A 16,996-nucleotide genomic window follows, 5' to 3' on the forward strand; every position below is an offset into this window, starting at 1 on the left:
CATGTAGTAAATGTAGAGGATAAGGACTAAGTTTGTTGGTTTAGTTTGATGGGACAATATGAGGGTTGTTTAAGGTCTCAGCTCTGCATGTTTGAACATTTGAGTGTTTAATGTTTAATTACGAATGAGTAATGCAATCACACGGTATATGGTGTTACAACAACGTCATACAGTGTTCTGTACATGCTTAAGTGTGTGTGAGGGCACATGTCATGGGAGGTTTTTTCTGGTCTAAGATCAGTAGATTGGAGAAAAAACGTTGTCAGATTAAAGGGTTAGAGCCATGGAATCTAAAAATATATGATATGTATTTTGTTCAGGCACTTTGGATGAAAGCAGCACATGGTATATGCTATAATATCATGTCATGTGTGTTGCCTTATGTTGGAATCGCATAAGAGGAAAAAAGGGTTTGTTACTCTGGCAATACTTGGCTTGGCAACATAGTACATGTTTTAATGATTATTTAAGATGTCCTCATATCAAATACACAATCCACTGCATTCATTATGAAGGTTTTGGAGGACAAAATAAAAATAAAAATGTGATTAACTTGACAAATATCACAGCTTAAGTTACAAAGTTTGTCTCTGTGAAATCTCAAATATAAAAGGCAGAAATGAAAGGCGTGATCTTATGTGTAAGTGATATGATTAAATGCGAGATGCAAGTTTAAAATGCTAATATTCCAGTCTGATTTAATCTTGTGTCTCTCTTCCAGCTGAATCTTGTGGTGGTGTCGTCCAAGGCCTGAATGGTACCATCGAGTCGCCTGGTTTCCCCCACGGCTACCCCAACTATGCCAACTGTACATGGCTGATAATAACAGGGGAGCGAAACAGAATCCAGCTAACCTTCGTCACGCTGGCACTGGAGGAAGACTTTGATATTGTGTCAGTTTACGATGGACAACCGTCGCCTGGCAACCTAAAAATGAGGTTACAAATTATTCCTTCATTTTCAGTCTGAACTCCTTTCTTGCTCCTGATTGCTCTGTCTCTCTTGACTTTATCTGTCTCTCACCTTCTTCTCTTGTCACCCACCTACATGAAACAAAATGTTCTTATCTGGACAACAGCATATTTGATTGGGACATATGGGCTTTTGATACTTATGTTAGAAGGGAAATGACACAAATGACTGTGAGGTCACAAAAGTGTTACCTTTAATTTCAGTGAATTTGATAAAGAGTTTCAAAAAAGAAACCCATTTTTGTGCATGCTCCACTCTTTCACAGTGACGAAAGTAATAAACAAAACAGATACTGAATTTTCAATAGTGGAGCTGTTTAGCTGTTTGCTTGAAAACGTAATCAGTAACACAATCCAGAATAATCTAAAATATTGAATATGATGCAAAGAAACTTTCTTTCATGCAGCCATCTAAGGTTTTACAGTGCTACAATATAACAGTATTTTTTGTAATGAGCAATGAATGTGTTTACTTTATGAAAGGTCAGTCAGAGTCTAGTAATATAAAGAAACAACACTTGCAGTATGTTTTCACCTTTAGGGAGTAGGATTGCATAGCACACAGCCAATTCAACAATACAATAATACTATAGTAAGAATGGTTGAGTAATAGTCAGTCACTATGAAATCCTGATCTATGAAGGAGTTTTAAAACTAGCCGTAGACAGAGCTCTTTTAATCATGAATATGAAGTTATTTATTTTATCATTTTCTTAATCGTTCTTTTTTGGTTGTGCCCAGTTTTAATTTGTTTATTTACTTTTGAAATCTTCAGATAAGACAGGAGACTTGCAAGAAACTGATGTTTCTTGTCTGTTTGATTATTCATAAACTGATTCAAGCCATGCAAAAGTCATCTAGATTCTTAATTTTAGCGTGTTTACATGAGAGTTGTGGCCTGACCACTACTGGAGTATGAATAATGTGTGAGGATGTATTATTTAAATTTGCGGCTGTAGAATATTTAGTCTTATCTTCAACAGAAATTAGGTGAAATGTCTTTGCTACATTGCCTTAAGCTTATCTAGGAACATTCAATGCTGTTGTTTAGGCTAGAGGGGATTCTAATAAACGTTGTTGGCCTATGAACCAGCATGCCAAGCTTGTTCTTTTTCACATATGTACTACAGTGGAGTGGAGGGAGATACAGACCTCCAAAAGGTTATTATTTTAAAAAGCTGGGAAACACTTCACTGCAAAGGATGAACATTTAACTGCTTTGTAAAACATTTAGACACAGATGTAGCGATAACAGAATACGATTGGTTTCCATAATACATCAAAGCTACAGTATCACATGCAACATATTTTTCTTCCTCAGGTAGTATCCATGGTGTTAAGGTAGGAGGGCCCTAGAAATCAGACATGGGTTGTGACATACAGTATATTGTGGGTCACATTAAAATAATTCAGAAATTGTGAGGCTAAAAGAAAACTGTTGTTTTAACCATATGTTTTTACTGCTCTCAGTAGTTTTTAGTTATTTTTTAGGTAAAAAAAGCCCCCCCCAAACCCCCCAAAACAATAACCTAAAAAACAAACAAAAGCAAAAAACAGAATAATGTAATCATTAACATTTATCAACAATAATGCAAAGCAAAACACAAGTCATTGAAGAATTGGCAGCATCAGTATTTGGTGAGTTGTAAGACTGTAATATTTTTGCAGAGAGGGTAGATAGAACAGCATCTACAGAGCGGGCATACTGTGGGAAGCTTATTCATAGCGCTCTGCTTGTGTGTGGGAGGGTTGAGCTGGGAATGCACCAAGGAGTGTTTGAGGTTGTTGGTACAGTTATGGATAACAGTGGGTTTTTCCTTGAAAACATTATATAGCTGTATTATGTGTAACTGTTGATTTTTTTTTTTTTACTGGCTGAAGGAGAATAAAGTAGAATGTAGGCTATACTGAATAATGGGCTTGTGCGTAGGATTAGTTTGGGAAAGGATTCTTTCTGTGCACAAGGTAATCATCATCAGGTTTCAATTGCTTGCAAAGGACAGGCTATAGTAAACACAGTATTCATAAAGAAATGTATATGTAGTAACGAGTTGAGCTGATATAGAGATAAAAAGACATATTGTGAGACGCTGTATTGAGGTGTGCTATATGTGGGCCGTGTGCTTTTCATCAAATATAAAAGAACGCTGTCTGTATAAAGTATGCGTCCTTTAATCATTTTGGCTCTGAACAATTCAAACACATTCCAAGGTGTTGTTGTGTAACGCTTGTTTGTGGTGTATGAGCTGCCTTTGGCTCTTGATATTTAAAGATTAGTTTGATTAATTCAGCGTAATGCTTCTTGTATAGCAGATGCTAGTTGTATTAACCCATATTTAACATATAAGCCACTCTTTATGGAGCAATTTAATGGCATTGCTGTTTGTGATCATGGAAGCTTCGGCCTAATTGTTGCTTATATTGCACAGATCCACAGCAAGTCGGTAATACAGAGGGTTTTTTTGGGTTTATGGTATTCTTAGTCTCACTGAAATGTGACGCCACAATATTAAAACACAATCTTGGAGTTAGGTATGTGTTAAAATGTATTATGTATGTCCCTGAATAGCCTTTATCTAACAAAAAGCAATATACAACATACAGCATACAAAAGTTTTTTGGTATGTGTCTTAACTAACTAAATGTACATGGTTCAGTTCTGGCCATGTTGTACCCCTCTTTACCCATATTCCATAGTCTGCAAGCAAAAATGCAAGTTATTTTCACCTGTTTATTTTCTCTTATATATTCTCTCTTTTATTTATTTTCTTATTGTTGTTTTTTTATTATTAGCTGTCCCTGCTATGGACACAGTAAGATCAGAAATGCAGTTTAGATGTTCTGCATATTTTTATAACATGTCTCAGGATTCTGAGGAGGCTTTGGCTTCTAACAAGGTATCTTGGTTTAAACCCCTCATTTGCTTGCATTCAGACAGAATATTTGCATGTACATGCTCAGCTAATCAAGATAAGCCTACCTTACAGGACTTCTTCTAGCTTCTTCAAAAGTTTAACAAAGGCCAGCATGTCAAGAACCACACCTTGGACCCCCACTGACTGCATTTGTTAGAAGTTGTTGGCCTGAAGCATGCTTCGGCTGGGATTGTGGAACTAACAGAATGTGCTGTCTGCAGGCCCTGCACAAGGTGAGGTGACAGCTGCACAAAAAAATTTCCAGTGCTCTCCAAAACAACAGCTGTGGGGTGACGACAGGGGAGCGAAGTAACCAGCAACTCACCTGTGCCCAGCTCCTCAGAGCCTTTCTCAGATCACCTGCTGCTGATTGCTCTTTCCTTAGCTTCACATTTTGCTCTTCTCTTTCTGCCTCCTAAAAGCAGTGCTGTTGTTTGGTGCTTTACTTAAAAAAGTTATTTTTTCACATACAGATGCAACATCACCTGATAGCAAATATATTATTGAGAAATATCCATCTGTGTGCTTAAGTGAGAAGCATGGCATTTGATGTGTGGGTGTGGCTGAACTCGTTGACTATTCGTGGATATGATTTAACAATCAATGCAAACATTACATTACAAAAAAAGCTGAAACAAATTGGTATAGATAACTGCAGTGGTGATTGAAGTGGCAAGACATTATTTCAGTGTGGCAGTGGCCACCCTTTGCCACTTTGGTGGCAGTGTCACTGGTGTTAATTAGCCCTGGAGTTATTTGACACCCAGATTATTGGACAGCCACCCAAGCATACCAGAAGTGTTTCAACTGCTCCGTCCCTTGTAAGCCTTCAAATATAAAAGATCAGTGGAGGAGTGCTGTATTAACTGCTTCTGGCCTTACATGATTTGGCTCGCAATTTTCTATATTTTCTCCTATTGTCAACATATCTCATATATAGAGTCAAACCAACAATAAATTGGTCTTACTTCCAAATACTGTACATGTATCCATAGCCTAGTGTTTTGTATTCCTCTTTTGACCTCCGTTGGTGTCTGTTATAACTATTAAAAACACATCAGTGAACCACACCGTTGTACTGGGTGACATGTCCCTTCACCCCAAAGGCAAGGCTACCGTAATTTGTTTCAGTTTGTTCACTCTCAGGAGAGAGGTTCCTTGTATGGCAGATGCCATGGCCCTAGCTTATTGTGCTACATGATACAACCACTTGACTTTGTGTTGCGGAGGTAGTGCAGGGGGGTCACGAAAGTTTTGATTGATTAGACATTTTTTTTATATTCCCCCTCGCAATTTTTTCCACAAATTGAAATTTCTTTAAATACACATTAACATGAATCCAACACACTGTAGTGAACAGATAAATGGAGGCAGAAGATGTCTTTCAGACAGCAATGCACACATTCAGCGACAGACAGAAGCTCTTTCAAGCTGGGCACCGGTTAATAGCGGAAGTTTCGTGAGTCTCTCGCATATTGATAGCGGCTCCCTGACGGCCGCAAATGAGATCCAATCTCGCGGCAATCTGGAGCGAGCAAGAGCGTGAAGCAGAGAGTGACTGCGCGCACATGCTCGCGCGTGTGTTTGTTTGTGACTATAAATACAGCACGTGTGAGAGTAAAGCGTCCTTATAGCTCTGTGTTGCCGCTTATTAGACCTATCGCACCCCCACCCCACCCGGACCAGCGCCGATCGTAACCCCCCACCCCCCCCACCCCGGATCGAAATGACTTTTTGCAGGTTGGGATATCTGGTATTATTTGAATATCTTAGTATTGAATGCACAATAACGAGGTACATTTATACTTGGCAGTATAGGACCAGTTTAATATAAAACACAATTTTATACAATATATACAAGTAGGGGGTCCCCACTCCATCTCTCCATCAGTTTGGGGGTCCTTGGCCTGGAAAACGTGGAAGACCCCTAATATAGATCAACTTACTAAGGTGGGAGTTGCGGGGTAGGTCCTCAATTCACCTCCTCTTTTGATGTTAGTACTTCTCTAAATAGGGTGGACATTGCTGAGGACAAGTAGACAGTGCTGAAATGAGACCACTGGTCAGGCTTTTTTTGTGCCCTCAAGGTCCCTGCGGTGTGTGTCATTGTGGGCAAAGCTTCATACCAGCTTGTAAGACTTCTTCCAGCTCCAGCTGAGTGTCACTAGCTATTGAACCCATCACTTTGCTTATTAGAGTATAACTTATGTTTTTACATAAAACATTTCACCCTGTCCATATACGATCTGATTCCAATTATCCTACCTCTGCTTGTTCTCTGTCTGAGCTCCACAAAGGCAGTGGTCAGCCGGTTGACCTAAAACTCTCTCCTCCTCTTAGCTTCTGGCTGAATGGCACAAAAAATTCTGATATGGACCCATCAGGCTGCCCACATGGAGAGTGGGATGAAGCCAAGTGGAGTTGACTGCCCTCGCTTTGTTCACAAAGAATTGTACAAAAGAGGCAGGATATATCTTTCTCTTGTAGCCACCCCTCCAACTGCCCTCAGACCTTGTGTGTGGGGAATGCTGCAATCCCATACAGTGTAAGGAAGAAAGGCTGACCCAGCATCTGTGGTCTCTCCTCAACAGCCCCAGCTGTGCGTCAGCAGCAGTAACTCTACTTCATCCCACTCACTCTCATGACTGATGTCAACAATGTAAAAATATTTACTTTTGAAACTGAAAAATCTTCTCTCATGCAGGAACTGCCTGCTTTCTGTCACATACTGATATACTGTAATAAAGGCACGAGTGGCAGTCTAGCCAGTTTTCTCAGAGTCCCTATCCCTGTACTGTCAGAGTTTTTCCAAAATTTGAAGCAGTGTACTGAGACGTACCATCAAAATGACAACATACTCCACATGTCGATGGACTGTTAATAAGTAGAATAAGGGGAGTATTCAAAGGTTTAAGTTTTGTAACTTCAGCTGATGAGGTTTCTTCAGGCATTGCAGGTATCAGATTTGAAATGCCAACACTATAGATCCAATACAGATTTGTCCTGTTGTTCGTTGTATTTGCCTAAGTTGGATGTAATGAATGAATGAAAAGCAAAAATGCAGAGTAGGAAAATAAAACAAGGATCGATTTCCACAGTAAGTCATGTGGTGAGTTTGTGTTGTGTAATATATACACCATGAAACATTCAGAATATAAAGTTATTTCTCTCATTCTCTCTACAGCCTCTCCCTGTCCTCTCTCACTCACTCATGCTCCCAGGTCACCCATGCTAGCTCTCTCTTTTTGTCTGCAGAAAAAACAACTTCACTGGTCACTGGTTTTTCTTCTGACATTCCAAAATTGAAACAAGGTCAGAGTAGCGGCTTTCAGTGTTAGGGTTAGGGTTAGACTTTTGGTGTGTGTAAATGTGTGTGTCAGACACTTTCAGTGCATTTGGGCCTTAAGGCTTGTCTATTAGATTGAAAATGGAATAAAGACAAACTTTGTTCAGACAGAACGCATAGCACATTTTTTGTGCGATGCAAAAGCATACAAAGTCACTCTTAAGACACGAGTGGACTTGAATTTGTCCAGGGCGCCACAAATTGGCTTTAAAATGTTAAGCAAGTTAAAAATGTTTAAACTGGAGAAAAAACATTTGTATGTGTCCTGCAGTTTTTTGGATCTGTTTCATAAACATACAGAGATGAGAAGAAAAAGGGCAGAAACTAGGGAGAAATAACAGGAAGAAATGGAGTCTGGTGAGTTCTGAGTTCAGTTAGAAGTTGAACTGAACATAAACGCACATTTAGTCTGTCTGTTGCTAGCTAGCTTACAGCTAATGTTCAGTTGGTATTTTGGTGAATAAAGACAAACGCCCAGCAGACAAACAAATGACATGATGTGGTGGTTTAAAGGAGTGTTGGAAACCATCTGGACTTTGACCCGCCCCTGGCCCAGTCCTCCTTCTATTAAAGATGAGACACATATGTTCTATTTTAAGGTGCTACTGGGTTTTATCAGTCAGGTTGCCATTATGGAGTCAGGTCAGAGGGCACAGCAGGCCAAACCATTGATATTCTTACTGTGATGTACCCACCGGGTGTCATGTCAGAGGCTCGCTGTGTATCCACTGCTGCTGCTGCACATGAGGAGTTTGCACAAGTGGTTTGTCAGGCTGCACTTGGACTCGCAATTTCACAAGTTAAGTGATACGTTTTTGATCCCTGTAGGCAGATTTTTTTTAAGTAGGCTATTTCAAATTGCAGGGAGGCTTTACTCCAGCAAATTAACAATGACTTGCTCAGAAGACCACACACTGAACAGGGTACAAACATTCCTGCTCACCTCAGGCCTGCATCTGGACTAGGGATGCACATGGTTAACCGTTTAACTGATAACAGGAACTTTGACTGATTAATACTAACGGTTAATTTTTTGAGAGACAATCTACCCTCACTGGATACTGATCCTCTTGAGTGGTGGAGAATCCAACAGACGCGCTTCCTGAGACTGGCCATTCTGGCCAGGCGCTACCTCTGCATTCCCGGGACATCAGTGCCTACAACAATATTACATTAGTAATATTAGTATTCTCCACTGCGGGTCTCACACCACCAGGCTGACCCCAGAGCATGTCGACATGCTGCTTTTTCTTAATAAAAACCAGTAAAAAATAAAAATAATCCGCTATGTCGAGAGAGGACTGAGGTTGGCTTGGGCCATTTATTTTATTTTGAGGGCTGAGAATTGCTTTAAAAAGGAGTTTTTTCCGGCTATAGCACCGAGCGGATTCACGTAAGTTTTGTTTATCTGGTGGCTATTGCTATTTATTTATCTATTTGTTTATCTGGTGGCTACTATTTATTTTATTTAGAATATTTTGATACACGGTTCAAACTTATTTTCTTGGTTACATGGGAGGACTTTGTGCCAGTATACAGATATATTGTTATATACATATATATATTATTGTTATATACTGTTTGATTAAAAGGGTGTTTTAGTTTTGTAAAGCTGTTCTTGTTCATTAGAAAGTCTGGTAACTATTTGATATTTGATATTTGAAGTGTTTTTGATATGTTACAGCTCTGCTGTCTTTTTTCTCTCACCTTGTTTAATTCTGTTCAGCAGCGCTGCAGGTGTTTGAGATGTGAAAAATCCTAATATTTTGTTGTTATTGTTTATTTGGTTGGTGTTTATTTGGCTGGTATTTGCACATTTAAAAATAAAGCCCATAAGAAAAACAAAAAACATTTGTCCCCGTACTTTTGAATGGGTCACAGACACTCAATCTGATCGGTTAACGGTTGATCGGTTAATGAGGGTTGGTTATCGGTCATAAAAAAAAATCAAAATGTGCATCCCTAATCTGGACAAATATCCACACCAAAAATACACTCGGTTTATTTCATCCTTTTTAGCTCTGAGCAACTCCTATTTCAAGGATACAACTTTAATGCCCTTTAAAACAATATCTTTTTTCTGGTGCAGGACAGGTTTAGATGAAGCCATCTTTGACTACAGAAGTCATAGTCAATCATGAAAGAATAGTGGGTAGGTAAATTGTGTAGTGGTTGTGACCCTCACCCAGCTATAATTGGCTGTAATATTGTTGTAGGGCAGAAACCGTGTATCTCCTTATTTTGTCAACAGTTTGAACCATAACCACTACTTGCCTAACATTAACCTTAACGTAACCCAAAACTGACGCACACATTCATGCATGCACACACACACGCAACATATCTGTGTTACTTTGCCTCCTCCATCGAACGGCCAAAAAATATTGTCTGAGGAAACACCAAGAGGAAATATCTTATAAAAGGAGTAATTATTGTAGCAAGCAACTCATATATGTGACATATTAGCTTGAAAAAAAATCAGAACCTGTCCTTTAATACTTCATTACCTTTCTTCCTTTGAACCTCAGCTATATTGAACACCCTATAGCACCTGCACTGAAGTGATACTCATGACTTGTCCCTTCAGTGCCGTGTATTTGTTGTGTTTGCTTTTGCCATTGATATTTGCTCCTAACAACTTTTTTCTAGAAACTCTCCTCTCCTCTCAGTACTTTCTGGTATATTTCTGTACTTTGTCTTAAGGCAACATGTGCTTACAGAATTCACAAATATGATGGGATTACTGGATTATAGGATTTATAGATATACATATACATTTTCTGAAGCTATCTTCATGGTAATCTAAATAAGAGCATGAGTGGAGTTGCAAGAATAGGCTAGAATAGACACATTACTTGAGCTTTAGGTAAGGAAATAAATCTTAAGTTTCTTAAGTCCCAAATGATGTGTCTATAGGATCAATCACAGGTGCGACAAGATGTATTGCTAAAGTAGGTTAAGTATTATATTATATTCTACAGTAATATTTTTCAAAGCTGTATGATAGCAACAGTGTATCTACTGTGGTATCATTCTCATCATGTTGAAAAAAGTCACTGAAATGATATTTAGACCTTGAGATGAGACCAAACCTCAGTTGAAATGCATACTAATGAAATTATTTTAGGAGGGTTAGCAGCTACAGGACACGTCTGTCCTCGTCTGCAGCCTCTGATTCTACCGGTGCCAGGGGCAATATTTGTCATGGAGCAGCACAATTTCAGCTGGAAGGAAGCGCAAGCTGTTTTTAATAAGTCAATGCAACCAGCAATTGCTAATTTCATGGTATAGTAGCAAACATTAGCCACTGCTGGTCGCACACAGACACCTGCCCAGCTTATTCTCCCCTGCGACTGGATTTCTTATTGCATTTCATCTCACGTTTGTTCTTGTGGGTCAACACTGGTTATTGTTGTACATGACCTCACTAGGATCCCTGTTTAATATGATGAATGCAAGTGTAGCAAATTCCCTTAGAAAAAAGATGTGCATAGAAGTCATTATTCACGTTTTCTTTTGTTATGAGAAAATGCGTGACATAATTTTCTCACACATTTGATTTTGATAACCAAATTAAATGTGTGAGATAACCAAAGTTTATTAATATCTCTTTTACCACTTGGCAACTGAAATTACATCAGTCAATCAGATCACATCAGCACATTATTTTGGAAGAGACAATATGTCTTTTCCCACCAAGTAAATACATTTAATTTAGGTGGTGGGTGTTTAAATAAGTGATTACAGAAAAAAGACATAAATGTCAATGTCCAACAAAGGTGAATGAGGGCTAAGAGTTAACATACTAATCTGGGTATAACATTATAGAAAGAACTAGAAAAGAGGGAGGAGGCAGAAGGCAGAAAGGTTGTGTGAAGTGTTATTTGCTGTAGAGAGATGGAGACAGCAAAAAAGGCAAGCCTCATGTTGTGTGCGGAGGTGTGTGTGTGTGTGTGTGTGTGTGTGTGTGTGTGTGTGTGTTTTTGTGTCAGTGAAATAGAGAGGTCAGCTACTGTGTTCATTCAGCACACTTGCACAATGCATAGACTCTCTCTCTCTCTCTCTCTCTCTCTCTCTCTCTCACACACACACACACACACACACACACACACACACACACACACAACTACTACCAGTTTTCAGTCATTTTTGCTTCATTGGTAACATTGTGCATCATTTATTCTGCTGTCAAACACGTTCTTTCTCTCTTTGCTGTCTTTATTCTCCTTTTCCCCTTTGCTCCTTCTCCTTTCTTTCTTTCTTCCTTCCCAGCACTGCCACTCTCCTCTCAGCACTTATCTCACCTCTTCTTCTCTTTTCCGTTCTTCTTCTCTTGACATTTCAGTCTCTCTTATTCATGTTTTGATTTTTTTAACAACGTTGAAGCTTTCAAAAATGGTACAAACATTTTTTTACTGAGTTTCAGACTACCATGGTGTTAATGTAGTAGTCATTACTTTAAAACAACTTGACAATAACAGCACAGGAAGGGATTGTTATATGTATATCCATTTATCTATCTATCTATCTATCTATCTATCTATCTATCTATCTATCTATCTATCTATCTATCTATCTATCTATCTATCTATCTATCTATCTATCTATCTATCTATCTATCTATCTATCTATCTATCTATCTATCTATCTATCTATCTATCTATCTATCTATCTATCTATCTATCTATCTATCTATCTATCTAAGCTAAGGCTATCTAACACACACACACACACACACACACACACACACACACACACACACACACACACTTAGACTACCTCCAGTAGCTGCAGTGTGAAAACCACGTTTTTCTGAGAAAAAATAGGCCAACACTAGATACCCAGGCAATGGAACTAATCCAGGACTACTGCTAGGGCAGGAAGGAGAGAAGTGAAGAGAGAGAAAGGGAGAGTAGGGGGGTGTGGGGGGGTTGAAGGTAAGACTGTTGGAGAAAAGGAGAGAGACAGAGGCATGCAGAGAAAGAGAGACACAGAGAAAGAGAGACATAGGACTAGAGAAGGAATCAAACACACACACACACACACACACACACACACACAGGGAGGATGCTAAAGCTAGTAGAACTAAGTCCCTCTGCGGTTGGTAGTCCTGTCTGTCTGTCTGTGTCTTATTGTATTCTTGATAATTCTGTAAGCTGCTTCAACTTGTCACCAGCACATCACAAAGTTGAGTGCAGTTTACACATCACGATAAGAGTTGAAAAGGGAAGGGAATATATGCATGATTTCTGCAAAGTAAGCATTTTGATCTTTTTTTTTTCCTTTATTAATTTGTTCAACCGAACACTAAAGTTCCATAGTGGCTAACAAGTGGTATTGGTCCATGGAGACTTTTGTTTTATAGATATCAAGCACTCACCCCCTGCTGGTTTGAAAGGTTTTTAAAAACGTTTTAGCTTGCTTTCTTTTCAACAATCACAGCTGTTGTCGTAGCATGGAGTCCTTGCAATTGATTACAATGGAGGACCAGTTTTGCAGCAATAAACGTCAGCAAAATGTCAATAGAACTGCTACAAACTACTTTGGCAGCATAACCCACTTCATGCTCATTATACTACAAAGGTGTTACATAAGATTAAATACACAGTCCATTTGTGGCCAGGGTAGTTAACTCTTTATTTTATTTGATTGCATGGTCAAATTAACTCTAACGCTGTAATGGATTATTTAAAATCACCAATATGAATAAAGGGACTGACAATCATTTTAGAAAAATAAATAAATAAAAACAAGTCATTGTTAATAAAAATTGCTTTTTCAAATGATTAATTTTTTAATTGATAAATTGTTTCAACACTCAAGTATTATTCACAAGATTTATTTTTTACAAGTTTAATTACAGTGTTATTTAATGAGTAATACTTAAAGCTGCAGTTGGTAACTTTGAGGACTTTGAGAACTTTGAACTACCCTCCACACAGCTTGGTATAAAAAGCTTTACAGTGACTTTCACATGGCTGTACCTTACCTCGAAACTTGGAGATATGAGCTTGACCGAGCTGAGGAGGAAGGGGGAGGGGGCTGTGTGTGTGAGCAGTGATTGACAGCTGTCAGACACAATCCTGGCTCTGATAGGTTCTTTTTGTCCGGTTGCAATTTGCAGTAGGAGCAGTAGGTGGGGCTAAATGAGCCTGTTTTTTTTTTTTGTTTTTTTTGTTTTACAGATTACTATTTTCATGTAATGCTGTCTTTACATAGTGACAGTCTGAGCAAATATGACAAAAAGTTACTTTTATAAGACTTACCAACTGCAGCTTTAACTGTGAACATTATTATCACATATCTGCAAAGCTCAGTCACGGTCTTCAACGGCACAAAAACTGTCAAACTATCAAAAGCTTGATATGTATTATTGTCGGGACTGAAAGTGACCGGGGCGAGCTGCGGTTGCTAGAGCAGACTGTCGACTGATGCTGAGATCAGCTGTTGGACTGGACTGTAGGACTGATGAGAACATTTAGAATGGCAGGCCTCCTGCCTCACCAAACACCTGTTACTGTTGAGACACAGCAGGGGGTCAGGGGATACAGAAGGAGAGATGAATCAATAGAGAGAGGAGACAAGTTGACTATGAGACATACGAGGACGAGGGAGAGAGATAGAATTAAAAAAGATACAAACGTGTATGCCAGTGGCTATTTTTCAAGATGAGCTTTCCTCAAGGTGTGTATTTTGATTGCAAATACACTCACACACCTCTTGAATACTTGGATATTGTTGCTAATATGCATTCCAGTCACATTTAGTCAAAGTTTAATTTACCATGGCTCCAGATTGGGCCTTGTCACAGTAGTTTCACTTTAAAGAAACATCTGACGTACTAGTTGGGTTTGTTTACACAGTGATAAAGCACTGAGGCAAAATGATGAATAACAGGGTTAGAAAATACAGTGCCAACAAGACAAAAAGAAGAAAAAGAAGAATAAAATAAGAAAACTCCAGGGGTCCCTAAAACAAGATCTCACCCCAAACAAAGAAACACAAACAACAAACACATCAACAAAAATCATCATGTCAATTCAAAACACAGCTATGGCAATCTGAATGACATGCACTCATAGATAGTTCACCGTGAGCACTGGCCACCCATAGTGATGTCATTCACTTTCTTTTTGAAAAAGCACCACGTATCCATCAGTGTGTGGTCTTCCACTACCCATACAATATTCTTCTGCTATTTATTGATACTAGCATGAAATCAATTCTATACACAGGAGGTAAAACAACTTCCAGACAAACAATAATGAACACCAACAACAACAAAGCCTCATTCACAAAGCACTTATAAGTGTAGCTTTATTTGTACAGCTGTAAAAATGAAAAGCTACAGCTACTGCCTCTGTTCTCCTGTGTTAGTAACTCAAATGAAATGAGCACAAAGAATAAAACTATTTGCTTAAAATCATCATTCTATACAGAAATAACAGAATTAAGAGTTTACGGTCCATGTTCACCATGGGGGCCATTTCTCTACTGAATTCCATGGAAATCTATCCAGTAGTTGAGATTTTTCCATAAAAAACAAAACTGTCAAGTTCATGATAGCACTAGAGGAAAAGACACAATGACCACATGACCACATGACCACACAGGTTTGTCAAAAGTCAGGAGAAAAATCAGACAATGTTTGGTACATTCATAAGACTCATTGAATTCAGTTTTTACTAATCTTCACAGAAATATACCCTATTTTGTTTTAAAATCTGAAACTTAATTAACAGAAATTCATTACCCGAGTCCAAAAATCTGTGTTTTACTGTCTTCTCTGGTTGAAAGTTTGTTGCACATCTAAACACACTCAGAATCATTGAAGGCTGTAGTTGCACCTATTAACACACCCAGCAGTGTGACAACAGGTGTACTGATAACTTGGAGTTCATTGCAGCTGGGGAGAAGTTCAGCCGCTGGAGGTCAGCTAAAAGATTTTCAACTGCTGTGAACTTGTTATTCTTGTTGTTAACTTGTTTGTGTTTTCTGCTGCAAGAAAACACTGAAACAAAGTAAACAAGGTCCTGCTATGAAGAGCAGTAGTTGTTGTTGTTGACCACCCAGAGGTATGGTATTTGTTCTGGGTTCATGGAGAAACATCAATTGTAACTTGGAGTTTCAGGTTGTTGTCTGTCACTGCTGTGTTTTTATTGCCTGAATGTAGTTGTTGTTGATGGTGGGTACAGGTATAACTTGCTGGAACACAAGTGATTGACAGCTAACATGTTGCCTGGCAACAGCAAGTCTCTCACAGCAACAATTAATGCTGCATGCCCGACATTGAACTTCTATTCAATTTAGACTTAAGACAAGTGAAATGAAACTATAATTATAGAGAATTAAAATAACAAAAATAGTAGTTGTCACATTTAAAATAACAATAAAGAAACAGAAACTATAAAAGTAATTAAAGCTAATTAAAGCTAGACTAGAATTAAATCGCACAGTATGACTCGAAACAAAAATAATTGATTCTTCTGATACCACTCACACCATCATCATCATCATCCTTATGAAAATCTTTTGGGGCTGCTGTTTTGTGGCGGGCCTGCAGTCTGATTTACCTGCAGTCAAGACAACCAGAAATATGACTTTCCTGCAGGGATAAATAAATTATAACATCATACAGAAGTAGTTCCACGAGTAGACAGTGCTAAAATACTGTATCACCTTAGCCTCATGTAAACTGTGACACTGAGAGTTTACAAGGTAACACTCAGCTCTATAGTAAAATCCTAATTCTAACTCTCTTATTTAGCTCTATCCCTCAGGCATCGTAGATTGATTTATATTTTGCATTTCAAAACATCATACATCATAAGATGTAATGTGCACAGGCATTTAGACACGAGGCCCCTGGCACTCCTCTCCACACTGGTTGACTGACTGACTAACCGGCTGGCTGAATGGCTGGCTGTCTGTCATTTATAGAACATCAGAGCTGGCATTTATCCAGAAAATCTCCTGTTGTTTTGCCCCCTTTGGGTGTTTGCTGAGCGGGAATATGGAATCTACACTTCCTGAAAAAAATAAAATAAAATGTTTGTTTGTTTCAGACACATCAAGGTGGAGAGGCTGGCTGGTAAAAAGCCAGAGTTTGAAATGCCTCCAAAAGAATCCCCCCCTCCCCCCCTTTTTTTTTTTACAGCTACATCAGAGAGAAAATCACTTTGATATCAGAGGCAAACACCAAATCATACTCTCTACTTTTTTATACTTTATTTAGTCAGGAAGTCACATTAAGTTTGAGATCTCATTTGCAAGTGAGACCTGAGTACAGAGTAAAAAAACAAAAAAAACATTGCTATTTAAAATAGTAATAAAATAGCAGAGATTTAAATATACGTTAAAAAATGACAAAATATAAATAAATCAATTCTATAATATCTTTGGTGTATATATAATAATAAATGAAAATACAAGACAAAACAGTTACACCTAAAAATGGGAGTCCTATCAATATCAGTGTCAAGTTTCAGTCTGCTCTGTAAATGATTCTTCTTTTCATGCTTCTCAAAACTAGCTACTAGCTAAAAGGCCAATCCAGAATACCGCTTAATCTGAAAGTAAATAACCTCTTTTTTGAAGTGTTAAAAATGTTCTTCTTTTCAGCATATTACATTTTTTAAAGCGTTCTTTAGTATTTTCTTTATTATAAGATTTACAGGCAGGTTGTTTGTGATTTTTTGTCCCTGTATCTCTTTTCTGATGTAGAAATAGTTTGGGGCGTTATTTAACTCAGTTATTGACTGAGA

The 16,996-nt window shown here is 38.4% G+C and overlaps 1 protein-coding gene across 1 annotated transcript in view; it reads left to right on the forward strand.

Annotated features, from left to right (window-relative positions):
• Nucleotides 1-714: 714 nt before the first annotated feature.
• LOC128357768 (CUB and sushi domain-containing protein 1-like) overlaps nucleotides 715-16,996 on the forward strand; it is a gene marked incomplete at its 5' end in the record, with an annotated part of 321,638 nt that continues 305,356 nt past the window's right edge. Inside the window, one exon of the mRNA XM_053318176.1 lies at nucleotides 715-938. Coding sequence (XP_053174151.1) covers nucleotides 715-938 — 224 coding nt within the window. The remainder of the gene's footprint in view (nucleotides 939-16,996) is intronic.

Source organism: Scomber japonicus, chromosome 1, assembly GCF_027409825.1.
Source record: "Scomber japonicus isolate fScoJap1 chromosome 1, fScoJap1.pri, whole genome shotgun sequence".
Taxonomy (NCBI): domain Eukaryota; kingdom Metazoa; phylum Chordata; class Actinopteri; order Scombriformes; family Scombridae; genus Scomber; species Scomber japonicus.